Source organism: Eleutherodactylus coqui, chromosome 1 (assembly GCF_035609145.1).
Source record: "Eleutherodactylus coqui strain aEleCoq1 chromosome 1, aEleCoq1.hap1, whole genome shotgun sequence".
In the NCBI taxonomy this organism is placed as follows: Eukaryota; Metazoa; Chordata; class Amphibia; order Anura; family Eleutherodactylidae; genus Eleutherodactylus; species Eleutherodactylus coqui.
Window position 1 is genome coordinate 313,928,079 of NC_089837.1, and position 16,706 is coordinate 313,944,784.

Consider the following 16,706-nt stretch of genomic DNA (forward strand, 5'->3'; position numbering starts at 1 on the left):
TAAATATGAATTAATAGTAATTTCCTACACTTATTATTTCTGTCCTTTATCTCCTTTCCTTCTACAGTATGTCTGAAAATAATTTTGAGATTATTTAATCCTTTCCTAGAGGAAGGATTTGACCCCTGCTGTGCCATGGAGTGCCAGTCTGTGCTGATCTCATTGTAACATGTGACTGTGTATGGTCAGTGCTTTCTGACAGTGTCCAGCTAGCACATGTCTCCATCTGAGAGCTCCTTCTAGACGTCGGGCTGTTTGATATGGGCTGAAGCAGAGCACATACAACAATGGGGGTTTCTTAGGAAATGACGACTATTATGAGAGCTTGCAGTGGATGTACATAGGAAGTGGTAACCACTGACGTCTTCCTATCCTTCAGCTGCAGCGGGAGGAGCAGCCCGGACCTGAGCTTGAAGCCGCACACTAGAGGTAGGTGTGTGCCCATCTGCTGCTGCCAGACATGGAGGGCACAGAAAAGGGTAATGCCCGCCATCTGGGTGGTCGCGCATAGATCCTGCAGTACTGACAGGCTGTTTGCAGGGTGGGGGCTAGACCTCTTATATGACAGCTTGGTCTACATGAGGGGCTGCAGTACGAATACAATATAGCGTATACAGCCTTAGATCATAGACTAATACTATTTTATATAGGGGCATTATCCTTCACTATGTAACACTGTGCTTTCACTTGTCAGATCACCATTCTGGTTTGATGTTATAGTAGATTCCGATGCCACCATCCATATCTCTGATGACACTGCCGATGGCTGTATACTGTGTATACTCGGTGTATACTCGGGGTACACCGAGCGGGCGCTGTCCTTTCAGCACCATGGATCCGTGCAGGCAGGAAGCAGAATCATCTTACAGGCGTCCCTTACAGCACATCAGATCCACTGGGCTACTGGTAGTGTGCTCACATGTCACCTAATCATGGGGACACATCTATGTAGACTGCGCTAATTACATCAACTCCGCCCAGATGTTACTTGTTATCAGTGAGCAACACGTCACATTCAGGTGCGCAGTAAAAGGAGAATAGATAGTGTCCCCTTACATAAGTGCATTATAACACAAATGTGAATCTGAATAAATAGTGACATGTTCTTGTACTTCATATATATCTATCTATACAAAGTCTATCTATCTAATCTAGCTATCTATAAAACGTCTATCTATCTTTCTATCTATACAACATCTTTCTATCTATATAGCTTCTATCTACCTATACAACTTCTATCTATCTAATCTATTCATACAACTTCTATCTATCTATCTATACAGCTTCTATCTGTCTATTCAACATCTTTCTATCTATACAACTTCTATCTATCTATCTCATATCGTTCTATCTATCTATCTATCTATCTATCTATCTATCTATCTATCTATCTATCTATCTATCTATCTATCTGTCTGTCTATACAACATCTTTCTATCTATCTATACAGCTTCTATTTATCTATCTATACAACTTCTATCTATCTATAAAACTTCTATCTACCTTTATATACAAAATCTGTCTGCCTTTCATCAACAGCATTGATAGATAACAGTAAATGACTATCCACAATGCATGACTGTAACACGTTGCACAAGGGCTTTTTATGGCAAAACTGCACAACATGCAGCATATATGCCCACTTTTTAAGGCTGAAAGATAATGATGACGTACATGGTTCATGGAGTATTTGGTTTATAGTGCAAAAAGTGGCATTATAACTCATTGCCACTAGAGATGAGCAAACGTACTCGTCCGAGCTTGATATTCGTGCGAATATTAGGGTGTTCGGGATGCTCGTTACTCGTAACGAGTACCACGCGGTGTTCCGGTTACTTTCAGTTTCCTCTCTGAGACGTTAGCGCGCTTTTCTGGCCAATTGAAAGACAGGGAAGGCATTACAACTTCCCCCTGTGACGTTCAAGCCCTATACCGCCCCCCTGCTGTGAGTGGCTGGGGCGATCAGATGTCACCCGAGTATAAAAGTCGGCCCCTCCCGCGGCTCGCCACACATGCCTTGTGAGTTAGCTGAGGGACAGTGCTATCGTGTTGGAGCTGCTGTAGGGAGAGCGTTAGGAGTTAGTGTAGGCTTCAAGAACCCCAACGGTCCTTCTTAGAGCCACATCTACGTGTGTGCAGGCTGCTGTTAGCAGTGGAGACATTTTTTTTTCTTCTCAAAATCGGCAGTGCAGAGCATTGCACCCAGCATTAGGGACAGAAGTGGTGCTTAGGCAGGGAGAGTGTTAGGAGTGAGTGTAGCCTTCAAGAACCTCAACGGTCCTTTCTAGGGCCACATTTAACTGTGTGGAGTACTGTGCAGGCTGCTGTTAGCTGTGTTGCTTTTTTTTTTTTTCTCTCAAAATCGGCGGTGCAGAGCATTGCACCCTGCATTGATACTACAGGCACAGAATTGTGTAGGCAGGGCCACAACACAGTTATTAGTCATTGAATAGGCACAGTGGGCCTTTCCTTTTAAACAAAAGGGAAAAAAGTATATTTGCCCTGCCTCTGACAGCCGTCAGGGCTCTGGGTACGTGTGTGCTGCGTGGAGAACGTAAAAAAATCAGACGCAACCAGCTACGGTTGAGTGCAGCCTTGCGCCAATTTCTTTCCTGCCTGGGAAATACCTGCTCTGCCACAGTTAATAACTCTGCAACAGTAAAGTTCTGTGACACTTTTGCAGGGCCGCAGCACAGTTATATTAGTCATTGAATAGGCACAGTGGGCCTTTCCTTTAAAACAAAAGGGAAAAAATTATATTTGCCCTGCCTCTGACAGCCGTCAGGGCTCTGGGTACTTGTGTGCTGCGTGGAGAACGTAAAAAAATCAGACGCAACCAGCTACGGTTGAGTGCAGCCTTGCGCCAATTTCTTTCCAGCCTGGGAAATACCTGCTCTGCCACAGTTAATAACTCTGCAACAGTAAAGTTCTGTGACACTTTTGCAGGGCTGCAACACAGTTATTAAACTTATTATTCATTCACTAGAGGCAGTGGGCCGTTCCTTTTAAACAAAAGGGAAAAAGGTATATTTGCCCTGCCTCTGACAGCCGTCAGGGCTCTGGGTACGTGTGTGCTGCACGGAGAACGTAAAAAAATCAGACGCAACCAGCTACGGTTGAGTGCAGCCTTGCGCCAATTTCTTTCCTGCCTGGGAAATACCTGCTCTGCCACAGTTAATAACTCTGCAACAGTAAAGTTCTGTGACACTTTTGCAGGGCTGCAACACAGTTATTAAACTTATTATTCATTCACTAGAGGCAGTGGGCCTTTCCTTTTAAACAAAAGGGAAAAAAGTATATTTGCCCTGCCTCTGACAGCCGTCAGGGCTCTGGGTACGTGTGTGCTGCACGGAGAACGTAAAAAAATCAGACGCAACCAGCTACGGTTGAGTGCAGCCTTGCGCCAATTTCTTTCCTGCCTGGGAAATACCTGCTCTGCCACAGTTAATAACTCTGCAACAGTAAAGTTCTGTGACACTTTTGCAGGGCCGCAACACAGTTATTAAACTTAGTAGTATTCATTGAATACACGCAGTGTGGCTTGTCCTTTGAAAAACAAGGGAAAAAATTGTATTTTGGCTGCAGGCTTGCGCCACTTTCTTTCCTGCCTGGGAAATCAAATCACTGGTAATACACCATGCTGAGGGGTAGGGCTAGGCCTATAGGACGTGGACGCGGGCGAGGACGCGGAGGCCCAAGTCAGGGTGTGGGCACAGGCCGAGCCAGTGTGGTGGCCAGGGGTAGAGGCAGGGCCAGACCGAATAATCTACCAACTGTTTTCCAAAGCGCCCCCTCGCGCCATGCCACCCTGCACAGGTCAAGGTGCTCTACGGTGTGGCAGTTTTTCACAGAGACGCCTGACGACCGACGAACAGTGGTGTGCAACCTTTGTCGCGCCAAGATCAGCTGGGGAGGCACCACCAACAGCATGCGCAGGCATATGATGGCCAAGCACCCCACAAGGTGGGACGATGCCCGTTCACCGCCTCCGGTTTGCACCACTGCCTCTCCCCCTGTGCCCCAACCTGCCACTGAGATTCAACCCCTCTCTGAGGACACAGGCACTATCGTCTCCTGGCCTGCACCCACACCCTCACCTCCGCTGTCCTCGGCCCCATCCAGCAATGTCTCTCAGCGTAGCGTCCAGACGTCGCTAGCGCCACAGTTTGAGCGCAAGCGCAAGTACGACGCCACGCACCCGCACGCTCAAGCGTTAAACGTGCACATTGCAAAATTGATCAGCCTAGAGATGCTGCCGTATAGGCTTGTGGAAACGGAGGCTTTCAAAAGCATGATGGCGGCGGCGGCGGCCCCGCGCTACTCGGTTCCCAGTCGCCACTACTTTTCCCGATGTGCCGTCCCAGGCCTGCACGACCACGTCTCCCGCAACATTGTACGCGCCCTCACCAACGCGGTTAATGCCAAGGTCCACTTAACAACAGACACGTGGACAAGCACAGGCGGGCAGGGCCACTATATCTCCCTGACGGCACATTGGGTGAATTTAGTGGAGGCTGGGACAGAGTCAGAGCCTGGGACCGCTCACGTCCTACCCACCCCCAGAATTGCGGGCCACAGCTCGGTGCTGGTATCTGCGGCGGTGTATGCTTCCTTCACTAAAGCACCTTCCTCCTCCTCCTCCTCCAACGCAACCTCTGTCTCGCAATCAAGATGTGTCAGCAGCACGTCGCCAGCAGTCGGTGTAACGCGGCGTGGCAGCACAGCGGTGGGCAAGCGTCAGCAGGCCGTGCTGAAACTACTCAGCTTAGGAGAGAAGAGGCACACGGCCCACGAACTGCTGCAGGGTCTGACAGAGCAGACCGACCGCTAGCTTGCACCGCTGAGCCTCCAACCGGGCATGGTCGTGTGTGACAACGGCCGTAAGCTGGTGGCGGCTCTGCAGCTCGGCAGCCTCACGCACGTGCCATGCCTGGCCCATGTGTTTAATTTGGTGGTTCAGCGCTTTCTGAAAAGCTACCCCCACTTGTCATACCTGCTCGGAAAGGTGCGCCAGCTCTGCGCACATTTCCGCAAATCCCACACGCACGCTGCCACCCTGCGGACACTGCAACATCGGTTTAATCTGCCAGTGCACCGACTGCTGTGCGACGTGCCCACACAGTGGAACTCTACGCTACACATGTTGGCCAGACTCTATGAGCAGCGTAGAGCTATAGTGGAATACCAACTCCAACTTGCGTGGCGCAGTGTGAGTCAGCCTCCTCAATTATTTACAGAAGAGTGGCCCTGGTTGGCAGCCATCTGCCAGGTCCTTGGAAAATTTGAGGAGTCTACCCAGGTGGTGAGCGGCGATGCTGCAATCATTAGCTTCACCATTCCTCTGCTATGCCTCTTGAGAAGTTCCCTGCAAAGCATAAAGGCAGACGCTTTGCGCTCGGAAACAGAGCCGGGGGAAGACAGTATGTCGCTGGATAGTCAGAGCACCCTCCTGTCTATATCTCAGCGCGTTCAGGAGGAGGAGGAGGAGCATGAGGAGGATGAGGAGGAGGGGGAAGAGACAGCTTGGCCCACTGCTGACGGTACCCATGCTGCTTGCCTGTCATCATTTCAGCGTGTATGGCCTGAGGAGGAGGAGGAGGAGGAGGATCCTGAAAGTGATCTTCCTAGTGAGGACAGCCATGTGTTGCGTACAGGTACCCTGGCACACATGGCTGACTTCATGTTAGGATGCCTTTCTCGTGACCCTCGCGTTACACGCATTCTGGCCACTACGGATTACTGGGTGTACACACTGCTCGACCCACGGTATAAGGAGAGCCTTTGCACTCTCATTCCCGAAGAGGAAAGGGGTTCGAGAATGATGCTATACCACAGGGCGCTGGTGGACAAACTGATGGTAAACTTCCCATCCGACAGCGCTAGTGGCAGAAGGCGCAGTTCCGAGGGCCAGGTAGCAGGGGAGGCGCAGAGATCAGGCAGCATGTACAGCGCAGGCAGGGGAACATTCTCCAAGGCCTTTGCCAGCTTTATGGCTCCCCAGCAAGACTGTGTCACAGCTCCCCAGTCACGGCTGAGTCGGCGGGAGCACTGTAAAAGGATGGTGAGGGAGTACGTAGCCGATCGCACGACCGTCCTCCGTGACGCCTCTGCCCCCTACAACTACTGGGTGTCGAAGCTGGACACGTGGCCTGAACTTGCGCTGTATGCCCTGGAGGTGCTTGCTTGTCCTGCGGCTAGCGTCTTGTCGGAGAGGGTGTTTAGTGTGGCTGGGGGAATCATCACGGATAAGCATACCCACCTGTCAACCGACAGTGCCGACAGGCTTACAGTCATCAAGATGAACAAAGCCTGGATTTCCCCAGACTTCTCTTCTGCACCAGCGGACAGCAGCGATACCTAAGCAATACGTAGGCTGCACCCGCGGATGGAAGCATCGTTCTCTCTCACCATCCAAAACGGGGACATTTCTGCTTCATCAATCTGTGTATAATATTCCTCCTCCTCCTCCTCCTGCTCCTCCTCCTGAAACCTGACGTAATCACGCCGAACGGGCAATTTTTCTTAGGGCCACAAGGCTCACTCATATAATTTTTCTAAACAATTTTTATACGTTTCAATGCTCTTAAAAGCGTTGAAGGTTTAACTTGAACCAATTTTTCGTTAAACTGGGCTGCCTCCAGGCCTAGTTACCACTTAAGCCACATTAACCAAAGCGATTAATAGGTTTCACCTGCCCTCTTGGTTGGGCATGGGCAATTTTTCTGAGGTACATTAGTACTGTTGGTACACCAATTTTTGTGGGCCCTCGCCTACAGTGTAATCCAATTAATTTTTTGCCCACCTGCATTACAGCTGACGTTACATCAGCTGTGTTGGGCACTGCAATGGGATATATTTATGTACCGCCGGTGGGTTCCAGGGAGCCACCCATGCCGTGGGTCCACACGGAGTTGTAACTACATGTGTCCACTTCTAAAGAGCCCCAGTCTGACTGGGGCATGCAGTGTGGGCCGAAGCCCACTTGCATTAAACATGACATTACCTCAGCTGTGATGGGCAATGCAATGGGATATATTTATGTACCACCGGTGGCTTCCTGGCACCCACCCATGCTGTGGGTCCACAGGGAATTAGAAATGCATCTGTTTCCACTTGTAAAGAACCCCAGTCTGACTGGGGCATGCAGTGTGGGCCGAAGCCCACCTGCATTAAGCACGACATTACTACCTCAGCTGTGTTGGGCAATGCAATGGGATATTTTAGTGTATCGCCGGTGGGTTCCAGGGAGGCACCCATGCTGTAGGTGCACACGGAGTTTAACCTACATGTGTCCACTTGTAAAGAACCCCAGTCTGACTGGGGCATGCAGTGTGGGCCGAAGCCCACCTGCATTAAGCACGACATTACTACCTCAGCTGTGTTGGGCAATGCAATGGGATATTTTAGTGTATCGCCGGTGGGTTCCAGGGAGCCACCCATGCTGTAGGTGCACACGGAGTTTAACCTACATGTGTCCACTTGTAAAGAACCCCAGTCTGACTGGGGCATGCAGTGTGGGCCGAAGCCCACCTGCATTAAGCACGACATTACTACCTCAGCTGTGTTGGGCAATGCAATGGGATATTTCTATGTACTGCCGGTGGCTTCCTGGCACCCACCCATGCTGTGGGTCCACAGGGAATTATAAATGCATCTGTTTCCACTTGTAAAGAACCCCAGTCTGACTGGGGCATGCAGTGTGGGCCGAAGCCGACCTGCATTAAGCACGACATTACTACCTCAGCTGTGTTGGGGAATGCAATGGGATATTTTTGTGTATTGTGGTTCCAGGGAGCCACCCATGCTGTCGGTCGACAGGGACTTCACAATAGGGAGTTGTACCTGCCTGTGTCTATGAATTAAAAAGCTCGGTCTGACTGGGGCATGCAGAGACACCTTGACAGAATGAATAGTGTGTGGCACATAGGTTCCCCATTGCTATGCCCACGTGTGCAGCTCCTGATGGCGGTGGCACAGGATTCTATTTCTCATTGCTTCTGTACAGCATTGTGGGCTATCGCCCCACCCCTTTTAAAGAGGGTCGCTGCCTAGCCGTGCCAACCCTCTGCAGTGTGTGCCTGCTTTTCCTCTGGCAGACGCACTTCTAAATAGACATGAGGGCAGCTGAAGGCTGCGCAGGGACACTTTGGTGTGCGCTGTGGGGGGGAGGGGGGGGGGGCGGTTGGGCAGCATGTAACCCAGGAGAAGTGGCAGCAGAGTGTCATGCAGGCAGTGATTGTGCTTTGTTGTAGCTAGTGTGGTGCTTAGCAAAGGTATGCCATGCTAATGAGGGCTTTTCAGAAGTAAAAGTTGTTGGGAGGGGGGGGCCCCACTCTTGCCGCTATTGTGGCTTAATAGTGGGACCTGTGAACTTGAGATGCAGCCCAACATGTAGCCCCTCGCCTGCCCTATCCGTTGCTGTGTCGTTCCCATCACTTTCTTGAATTGCCCAGATTTTCACACAAGGAAACCTTAGCGAGCATCGGCGAAATACAAAAATGCTCGGGTCGCCCATTGACTTCAATGGGGTTCGTTACTCGAAACGAACCCTCGAGCATCACGAAAAGTTCGTCCCGAGTAACGAGCACCCGAGCATTTTGGTGCTCGCTTATCTCTAATTGCCACTCAAAAGGCATTCAACAATGATTAAATATATCCAAAATATGTCTAGTTTTACCCATAATTCAGTATGCCTGTGCAAACTGTCACTACAGCAGCAATCAAAATTATTCAGCCCCCATTGCAAATTAGATTTGTCAAATTTACAAATCTTCGGTTATTTGAAAAAAGCTAATCAAACAAGAACAATTTAAATAGCTCAACACAAGTAATTTAACAAGTGGTTTCTCCAAATTTTACACAAAATAACACTTTTAATGACTGCTGTAGTCTCAGAATTAGTCAACCTCTTTATAACAACTGTCTTTAGTACTTAATAGAGCACTCTTTTGTTGTTATGATCAGCTGAAAAAACATGATGCATAGCTTGACACAGGCTTCTGACACTGTTCCTGAGCAATTTCAGCCAATTCCTCATGGGCAATGGCCTCCAGTTCACTAATATTCTTGGATTTGTGTGCTACAACGTCCTTTTTCAAATCATGTTAAAGATTTTCTTCAAGTTAGGGAACTGTGACTCCAGAGAATCTTCCAGTACTTCTTCTGAGACCAAGCCTTGATGGACTTTGAGGTATGTTTGGGATGATTTCACTTTTGATGCCAAAGCTTCAGCTTCCTCACAGAAGCCATGACATTTACTCCTAGCCTTTGCTGATACTTGTTTGAATCCATCTTGCCCACCACATGCTGCAGGTTTCAAGTGCCAAAGGAAGCGAAGCAGCCCGGAGCATCACCGAGCCACCAACATGCTTTACTGCAAGCAGGGTGTTCTTTTCAATCATTTTCTTCATTATTCCCCTCCAGACATACCGCTAATCTATGGGTCTGAAAAGTTCTAGCTTTGTTTTGTCGCTCCACAGAACATAATCCCAAAACTTCTGTGGCTTATTTACATGGTTTTGAGCATATTGGAGCCAACTTTTCTTGCACTTTTGGATCAGGCTATTTGGAGTTCAGGCATGAAGACCTTCAGCATTTAGTATGCGCCTTACTGTGCAAATGGAAACCTCGCTGTTTGCTCCAGATCTTTTGCAGTCAATCAAGGGATTCTGACTAGAGATGAGCGAACGTACTCGTTAAGGGCGATTTCGCAAGCGAGCATCGCTATTTTCGAGTACCTGGCTACTCGGGTGAAGAGATTTGGGGGACAGTGGGGAACAGGGGGGAGCTCTTTCTCTCTCTCTCTCTCCCCCCCACTCCCCTCTGCAACCCCCCGCTCACCCCCAAGTAGTCAGGTACTCGAAAATAGCGATGCTCGATTGCGAAATCGCCCTTAACAAGTACGTTCGCTCATCCCTAACTCTGACCACTTGTTTCCTCAGGAAACTAGTGGCAGCCAGTGGTAACTTCTTCTTTATGCAATGTCCAGGTAGTGTAGCCAATGTTCTTTTAACTTTCAACTTGCGAACTATGCTTCCAACGATATCTTTCTGTATCCATTTCCTTGTTTGATCTCTTCTCTTAACATTTTGGACCACTCTCTTGACTTAGCTGTATTTGTAACATGCATTCAAAGGTCACAATCAACAAATCCCTAGCCAGTCCAGGTATTTGAAGTCTTTTATTTTAAGCACACCTGATGCAACTAATTAAGCCCTTGATTACTGGCATCAGCTATGCTTGAGGCAACACCTGATTTAGAAATGTGTGCTCTTGAGGCTTTATTCACACAAGCATTTTTACGCAGCTATTTAACCGCACTTGCATGTCCGGCCAAATATCGCTACCATCTGAGGCATTGGATTTCAATGCATTTGTTCACATGGGTATTTTGTGCCATGAATATTCACCCAGTGGCATAAAATAGCACATATGCTGCCAATTCCAGTGGGGCACTTTTACGCATGACTGGAAAAGATAGTTCTGGTTCTATGTTGGGGCCAGAATATGCTGGCAGCTCCCATAGACTCTTATGGGAGCTGGAAAAATATGGAGGGGGAGGCAATCTATCAGCAACCAATGCATGGAAAAGCTTACAGATGCTTCACTTTAAGCATTTGAAGTCATTCCGAGAATTTATGGGAACGAGGGATTTTCGGGCTGCAGCATATTTTTTTGCTAAAATGTCATACCCAGCTGTATGAATGGACGAGAAAACGCAAATTAAGTTTGGAACTTAATTACATAATTTCTTAATTCATTTAATTTTACACCGCATGCGGGTGACCGTTAAAATGCATACGCTCGTGTGAAGGAGCCCTAAGAGGGATCCCATACAGGCAGCTGGATAGTTCTGAGACTGCAGAAATCATTAAAAGTGGCATTTTCTGTTGAATTTGGATAAAGTACTTGTTACATTTCTTTAAATTCTTATTGTATCATTGTTTTTTACAAACAGCTGAAAGTTTATGAATTTAGCCAATAAACCTATTATGCAATGGGGGTTGAACTATTTTGATTGCAGCTGTATGTGTGAAGTATACCTTATCCTATCATATTATATAACTAGGTTAATGGCCAATTTTGTAACAGGATTTGGACCAAATAATATACTTTGAAACCACTTTGAGATGATCATACAAAATTGGGCTATTTAAAAAAGAGGGTAAATAAACCATATGAGGAAATGGAAATGAACAGTCTGTCAGAAAAGTATGGTCTTTATCATTGGTGGTCTTCTAAAGAAGAGGTTTCACTGCTTTTTTTTTTCTTATTCACAAAATTACATTAAAGCCATTATCAATGTAAGGGAAATGTCAGAACCTTGTGATGAACAAAAGTGCTTAGCTTTTCCAATTTCACAATGCAAATCTGAGACTCACAGCAAATGAGAATTATGGAAAGATGGAGCCTGGAAAAAGTGTTTCCTGGGAAACATTGTGTTTACATATATGTATGTAGCATGTGACACGGTTTACTGTCCTTACAATATAAATGATTTTAGAAAGAGGAATATTATCTTTTTGAAAACAATAATATCCTTGTGTAAGGATTAGTGACTTCTTTTTATTGGGGGTGTGAAAGACCCTTGTGTCTCCTACAGAAACAAAGGTCCCCTCTGTTAATATGATTAGTGCTTCTATTTCAGTATCTTACTATTCATGTGACTTTGACATTAAAGGATAAACTGTATTTTGTGCAAAACAACTATTTAATAGCCCAAAATAAACTGCAAATATGAAGCCTTTGAACTTTAGTCAGGCGGCACAATTTATAAAAGTCAGTCATCTACAGTCATTGTAAAAAAAAAATCAAGCACCTAGAAGAAGTTATTGGAATCAAATGAAACTTTCTATGTGTGATTTTAATATTGCTATAAGTAAGAGATTACAAAATCAGAGGAAAAGGATACGTTACTGAGGAAAACAGAACCCTTTAAGGGAGGCTCTAGCTTGGATACAAGATGTGATATGGACGGGCATGGAGCCTCTAGTACCCTGTTGTACCGCCTCTAGCTTGGATACAAGATGGAATACGTGCGGGCATGGAGGCTTTAGTACCCTGTTAGGCCATCTCTAGCTTGGATGTAAGATGTGATACATGTGGGCATGGAGGGATACAGGCTCTGTATGCTACATTTATTATAACTGAGCCTCTAGATTGAGTAAACTCATAGGCTGTTGAAGGTGGCATCCCAGATAGTGCAACACTTCTTCTATTGGCAATAAATCTTGCAATTGGGCAGGCATGGTAGTGTGACAATGTTGTGGAAGTATTCCTGTGACACCCTTGTGTGTGCGGCCGAGCACTATCGTGCTGGAAAATGCCTCCTGGAAGCCACCATGAGAGGAACACATGTGGCTGCAGGATGTGCTGAACATATCACTGAGCTGTCATTGTCCCTTGTACCACTAATAGGAGTGACCAATTGTCATATGCGATGGCCCCACAAACTATCACACCAGCAGTGGGGACATTGTACCGTTCCATAGCAAAGGCAGGATTGAGGCACCCACCCTAAGGTCTCCAGACACAAACACGGGCATCAAACTAACATGGCCGTCATCAGTGAATAAATGAAACTTGGACTCATTGCTGAAGACAATCTAGTTGCATGGTTGCATGCCATAGCAGTCCCGTTTTTTTTTTTTTCATGACACCACTGCAAATGCAGCCAACTATGGGTGTCAAAGCAGTACACATAAGAGACCAAATGTTCTTTAGCCAAGTGCCTGTAAATGGTTCTAACAGACACAGGGGCCAGTAATGATAGTGCCACCTGTCTCTGGATGGCGGACAACTAAGCAGTTGGTACTGCTCATGCTTGCATGATGATCAGACAATCCTCTATACTTGTGGTCTGTCGAGGGTATCCTGAGCCTGGTCGCTTTGTGTGTGGGCCCTCACGCATCCACTGGTCCCTACACCTCCTAATAGTCTCCTCAGAACGGTCTAGGTGGTGGGCAATTCATCAATACGACCATCCTTGCATTCTAATAATGCGCCTGTTAACTGGGCAATATCTTTTCAATTGCATCATAGAGGCGTCTATGGTCAACAAGGTCTACACAAGTAGAAAAAGAGGTCACTACACAAAAATAACCTGTAAGGGTCTTTTTATAGGCCAAGGGCGGAACCATTTTTAGGGCCTCAAGTGGCAAGACAATTCATCTAATCACACCACAACTCTAATCATTTGCATATCTGTCTGAGATGTAACTACATGCTGCGTTTTGCAGCAAAACAACAACCCCTTGATTAGGTCCTTGATTTTTTTTTTTTTACTAAGAGTGCATAATACAACTGTAGCCAATGCAGACTTGAAATCTTCTAAGTCCCATTTAGACACAACGATTATTGCTCAAAAGACGTAGAATCTGTTTGTGCACTGTTAGTTCATCGCTAATTTCTAGCCATCTAGAAATGCGCGATAAGCCTTATCAGTGCCGCACACTGTTATCTCAGCAGGGGATGCTGATAGCATTCTTTCAGCTTGTATCCCACTGGCAGGTAATTTCCGCTCATTAGCAGGGGAGAATCTTTTATCATAACCTGTCTATGGATGGACATTGCTGCGGAATTCGTGGCATGCATCTGTCCGTGAATTCCGCAGCAATAATCCCTCCATGGGCATTGGGCCATAGAGTCTGAGATGTACCTCTTTGGGGTTTTTTTGCAATTTCTCTGAGCATTTCACAGTCTGACTTTGAGGTAAATTTGCTGGGACATCCATTTTTGGGAAGATTGTCAACTGTCAAGAATGTTTTCCACTTGTGAAGAACCCTTTTCACTAGAATTGTTTGGTAATGGCATTATAACCATTTCCAGATTGAAGGTTAACAATTGCTTTCCTAAGATGACTGCTGATGTCTTTTCTCCTTGATATTGTGTTAACACATGCCTGAATGCTCCAGACCAGCAAACTGCCAAAACGTCAGTTTTAACAAGGTGGTCACATTTGCTGATGATCAATTAGTCAAGGACATTTGATTAGCAGCACCTGACTGCTACCTATCTTCTTAATTCCTATGAAAGCAATGGTGTACTTAACTATTTACAAACTGCTCCTGCATTTTGGCCTAGTTTTTGTTAAATAAATAATGACACAGTATAATTTGTGTTGTTGTCCATCTGAGGTTGTATTTACCTCATTTTAAGAATTTCTAAGGACCAGAATGTTTGCTATTATATCCTAATACATAAAAACATAGAATTCAAATAGAGTATACTTAGTTTTTCTCAAGATTGTATGTGTACTGTATTTAATCATATATAGAGGGATTGCATGAGGAACTGACTTTCTTGCACTTGTTAATTTATTAGATAAAGAAAAGAACGTGTGCAGAGATGTTTGCCATACAGAAGCCCGAAACCAGCCCTCACCAGTCTCCATTTTATGGCATGAAGCCTCTGGGAAGCATAGCATTTCCGAGTGACAAAGAAAGGAAGCAGGACACTAACTTCAATATTTTGGAGGAGACATATGATAAAAATGAAAACTGGAGACATGAAAACAGAGATAACGGTGATTGGGAAGACAAACTAAATGAAGACAGTGACATATTTCCATTAGAAGATAACAGAACCAATCTAAAGAAGAATGCAATGCTGAAAATGAAAGCAGTCAAGTCTGAAGGTATCAGCTTGTCTTCCTCAGATGAAGAAGTTAGAAGCCCCCCAGAAGGAGCCGAAATAATGCAATTAGGGGTAGAAAAACCAGCTGAAGAGACAACAAAGGGGTGCAATGAATGGCCTGCATCACCATTAGAAGACAACGGTTATGCCAGCAGTTCACTTAGTATTGATAGCCCTGACAGTATAACTGGAACTACATGGGAGGACACCAAAGCCACTACATTAACAACTACTGAACAGGAGGATCCTGAAATGGAAAACTCTGAAGATGAATCCTCATCAGATTCAGAATCCCTCACAATGACACTGACGGAAGCTTTCCAGAGTCTACAAGACAAAGAAAAGCTAAAGGAACAAGAAAAGGAGAAACATCATGCACAATTGACAATGTATAGAAGGCTAGCTCTTTTGAGATGGATCAGAAGCCTTCAGCAACGGGTGAAGGATCAGCAGAACAGGCTTCAAGAGAGCTTTGACACTATCTTAGACAACCGTAAGGAGATCTTGAGGTATATCCAGCATGGGTGCAATAACTCACCAACTAAGGAAGCAGCATGAGAAAGTGAAAATCATACCTCTTCTATATGTGTCAATGACTAATTCCAATGTTCTTCAACCTTGTTCTCTGAGGGAGAATTTATTGAGCCATGTCTGCCAGTAATCTATCCAAAGTCACAAATTTTGGCCCACAATATTTGTGCACAAAAATTTGTGACTTTTTGGTTCTTCCATTGTACTCTCCATTTTGAAAAAGTAGATGGGGTTTAACAGGTGGGACATAGCCTCCTTCAGCTTGACAGATTTAGTATAATCTATGCCAGAAATTAGTGTAATCATAGTACAAATCTATGCTGGCATAGACTTGTTTCTTCTGGCACAGACAGCCAAAAGATGTGTCAAATTTACAGAGAGTTGTGTGCTTCCTAATAGGTTTGGTGCATTTGAACCCAACATACTTTGGATTAAGACTGGCATATAAAATACATGTCTTAAGTAAATTTCCTTCCTGAGAGTGGTCACAAAAACATAGTGGGGCAGATTTACTGAACTTGTCTAATAGACAGTGTACATTTAGACAAGACAGACTACAAATTTGCCCAATGTATCACAGTGGCTGATGCTGGATGATATGTTTGGACATCTATTGGCTGGCTTAGTTTGCGTCCATATTTTTGCCCAATTTTGGTGCATGCTGTCATATTTAAGGCATGTCCTTTTTCTGCTAAGATATGCCTCCTTGTCAAGTGAGGTGCAGTCAATTTTTTTTCTTTTTGGTGCATTTGCGTCATAAATAGGTCTTAAAACTTGGTGCAACACTATGTGCAGAAATATGCCAAATTGCTGAACATTTTAGGATGTGGTCTATGCACAATCACATTAGTAAATCTGCCCTATTGTGTTAGGTAAAGCCAGAAATAAAAGGATATTATCACAGCTGTCACATATCCAACCAAGTGCTGGACGTGGTAGAGTCACTACTGTATTTAATCACTTCGATGGCGTAAAACACAAATGTAAATGTTCATATTGCTTTGATCTGCACATCAAATGAATTGCCATTTCAACTGTATTGCAGAAGCAATGAGATAAATATCAAACGTATTCTGTCAACACCATATAGAAATGGCTACACTCCATTATATTATTTAAATATATTTTTATATATTTGTGAACTGTTAACATTGAAAATCCCTAGTGTAATCAAGTGTACTATGTTAATATATTAAAAAAAACTGAAACATTAAATGCAGTCTCTTATATTGGACACCCCAACAAAGCTTGTACTCTGCAAAACAAATACTGTGTACAATTCTATGGCTTTTGTGACATCATTTAAGTGGATTTATATGATCATGCAACCATGATATATCTGATGTTTCTTTCCTTAGGAATATACAAAATGATACTGTTGTCTTGTAGACACATAGGGAAGAGAGGGATTTATCAAGCACTTGCACTAGTTTTCAGGTGTAAAAAAGGTCTCAAATTTATGTGCATGCCTTCTACACAAAAATTCATGACTTTTTTAATTTCATGACTCACTCGCTTGAGGCATAACTTGCAGCCCATCA

At 45.2% G+C, this 16,706-nt stretch overlaps 1 protein-coding gene across 1 annotated transcript; it reads left to right on the forward strand.

The window, feature by feature from the left end:
* The first annotated feature begins 354 nt into the window (after positions 1 to 354).
* Positions 355 to 16,366, forward strand: C1H1orf216 (chromosome 1 C1orf216 homolog). The gene is made up of 2 exons (XM_066574993.1): positions 355 to 429; positions 14,323 to 16,366. Exon 2 carries the CDS (start codon positions 14,347 to 14,349, stop codon positions 15,190 to 15,192), a length of 846 nt encoding a protein of 281 aa, XP_066431090.1. The 5' UTR covers positions 355 to 429; positions 14,323 to 14,346; the 3' UTR covers positions 15,193 to 16,366.
* Positions 16,367 to 16,706: the final 340 nt, after the last annotated feature.

Bases quoted from the DNA above. Each gene is read 5' to 3' on its own strand.
- C1H1orf216 (XM_066574993.1), top strand. From the start codon at position 14,347: ATGTTTGCCATACAGAAGCCCGAAACCAGCCCTCACCAGTCTCCATTT.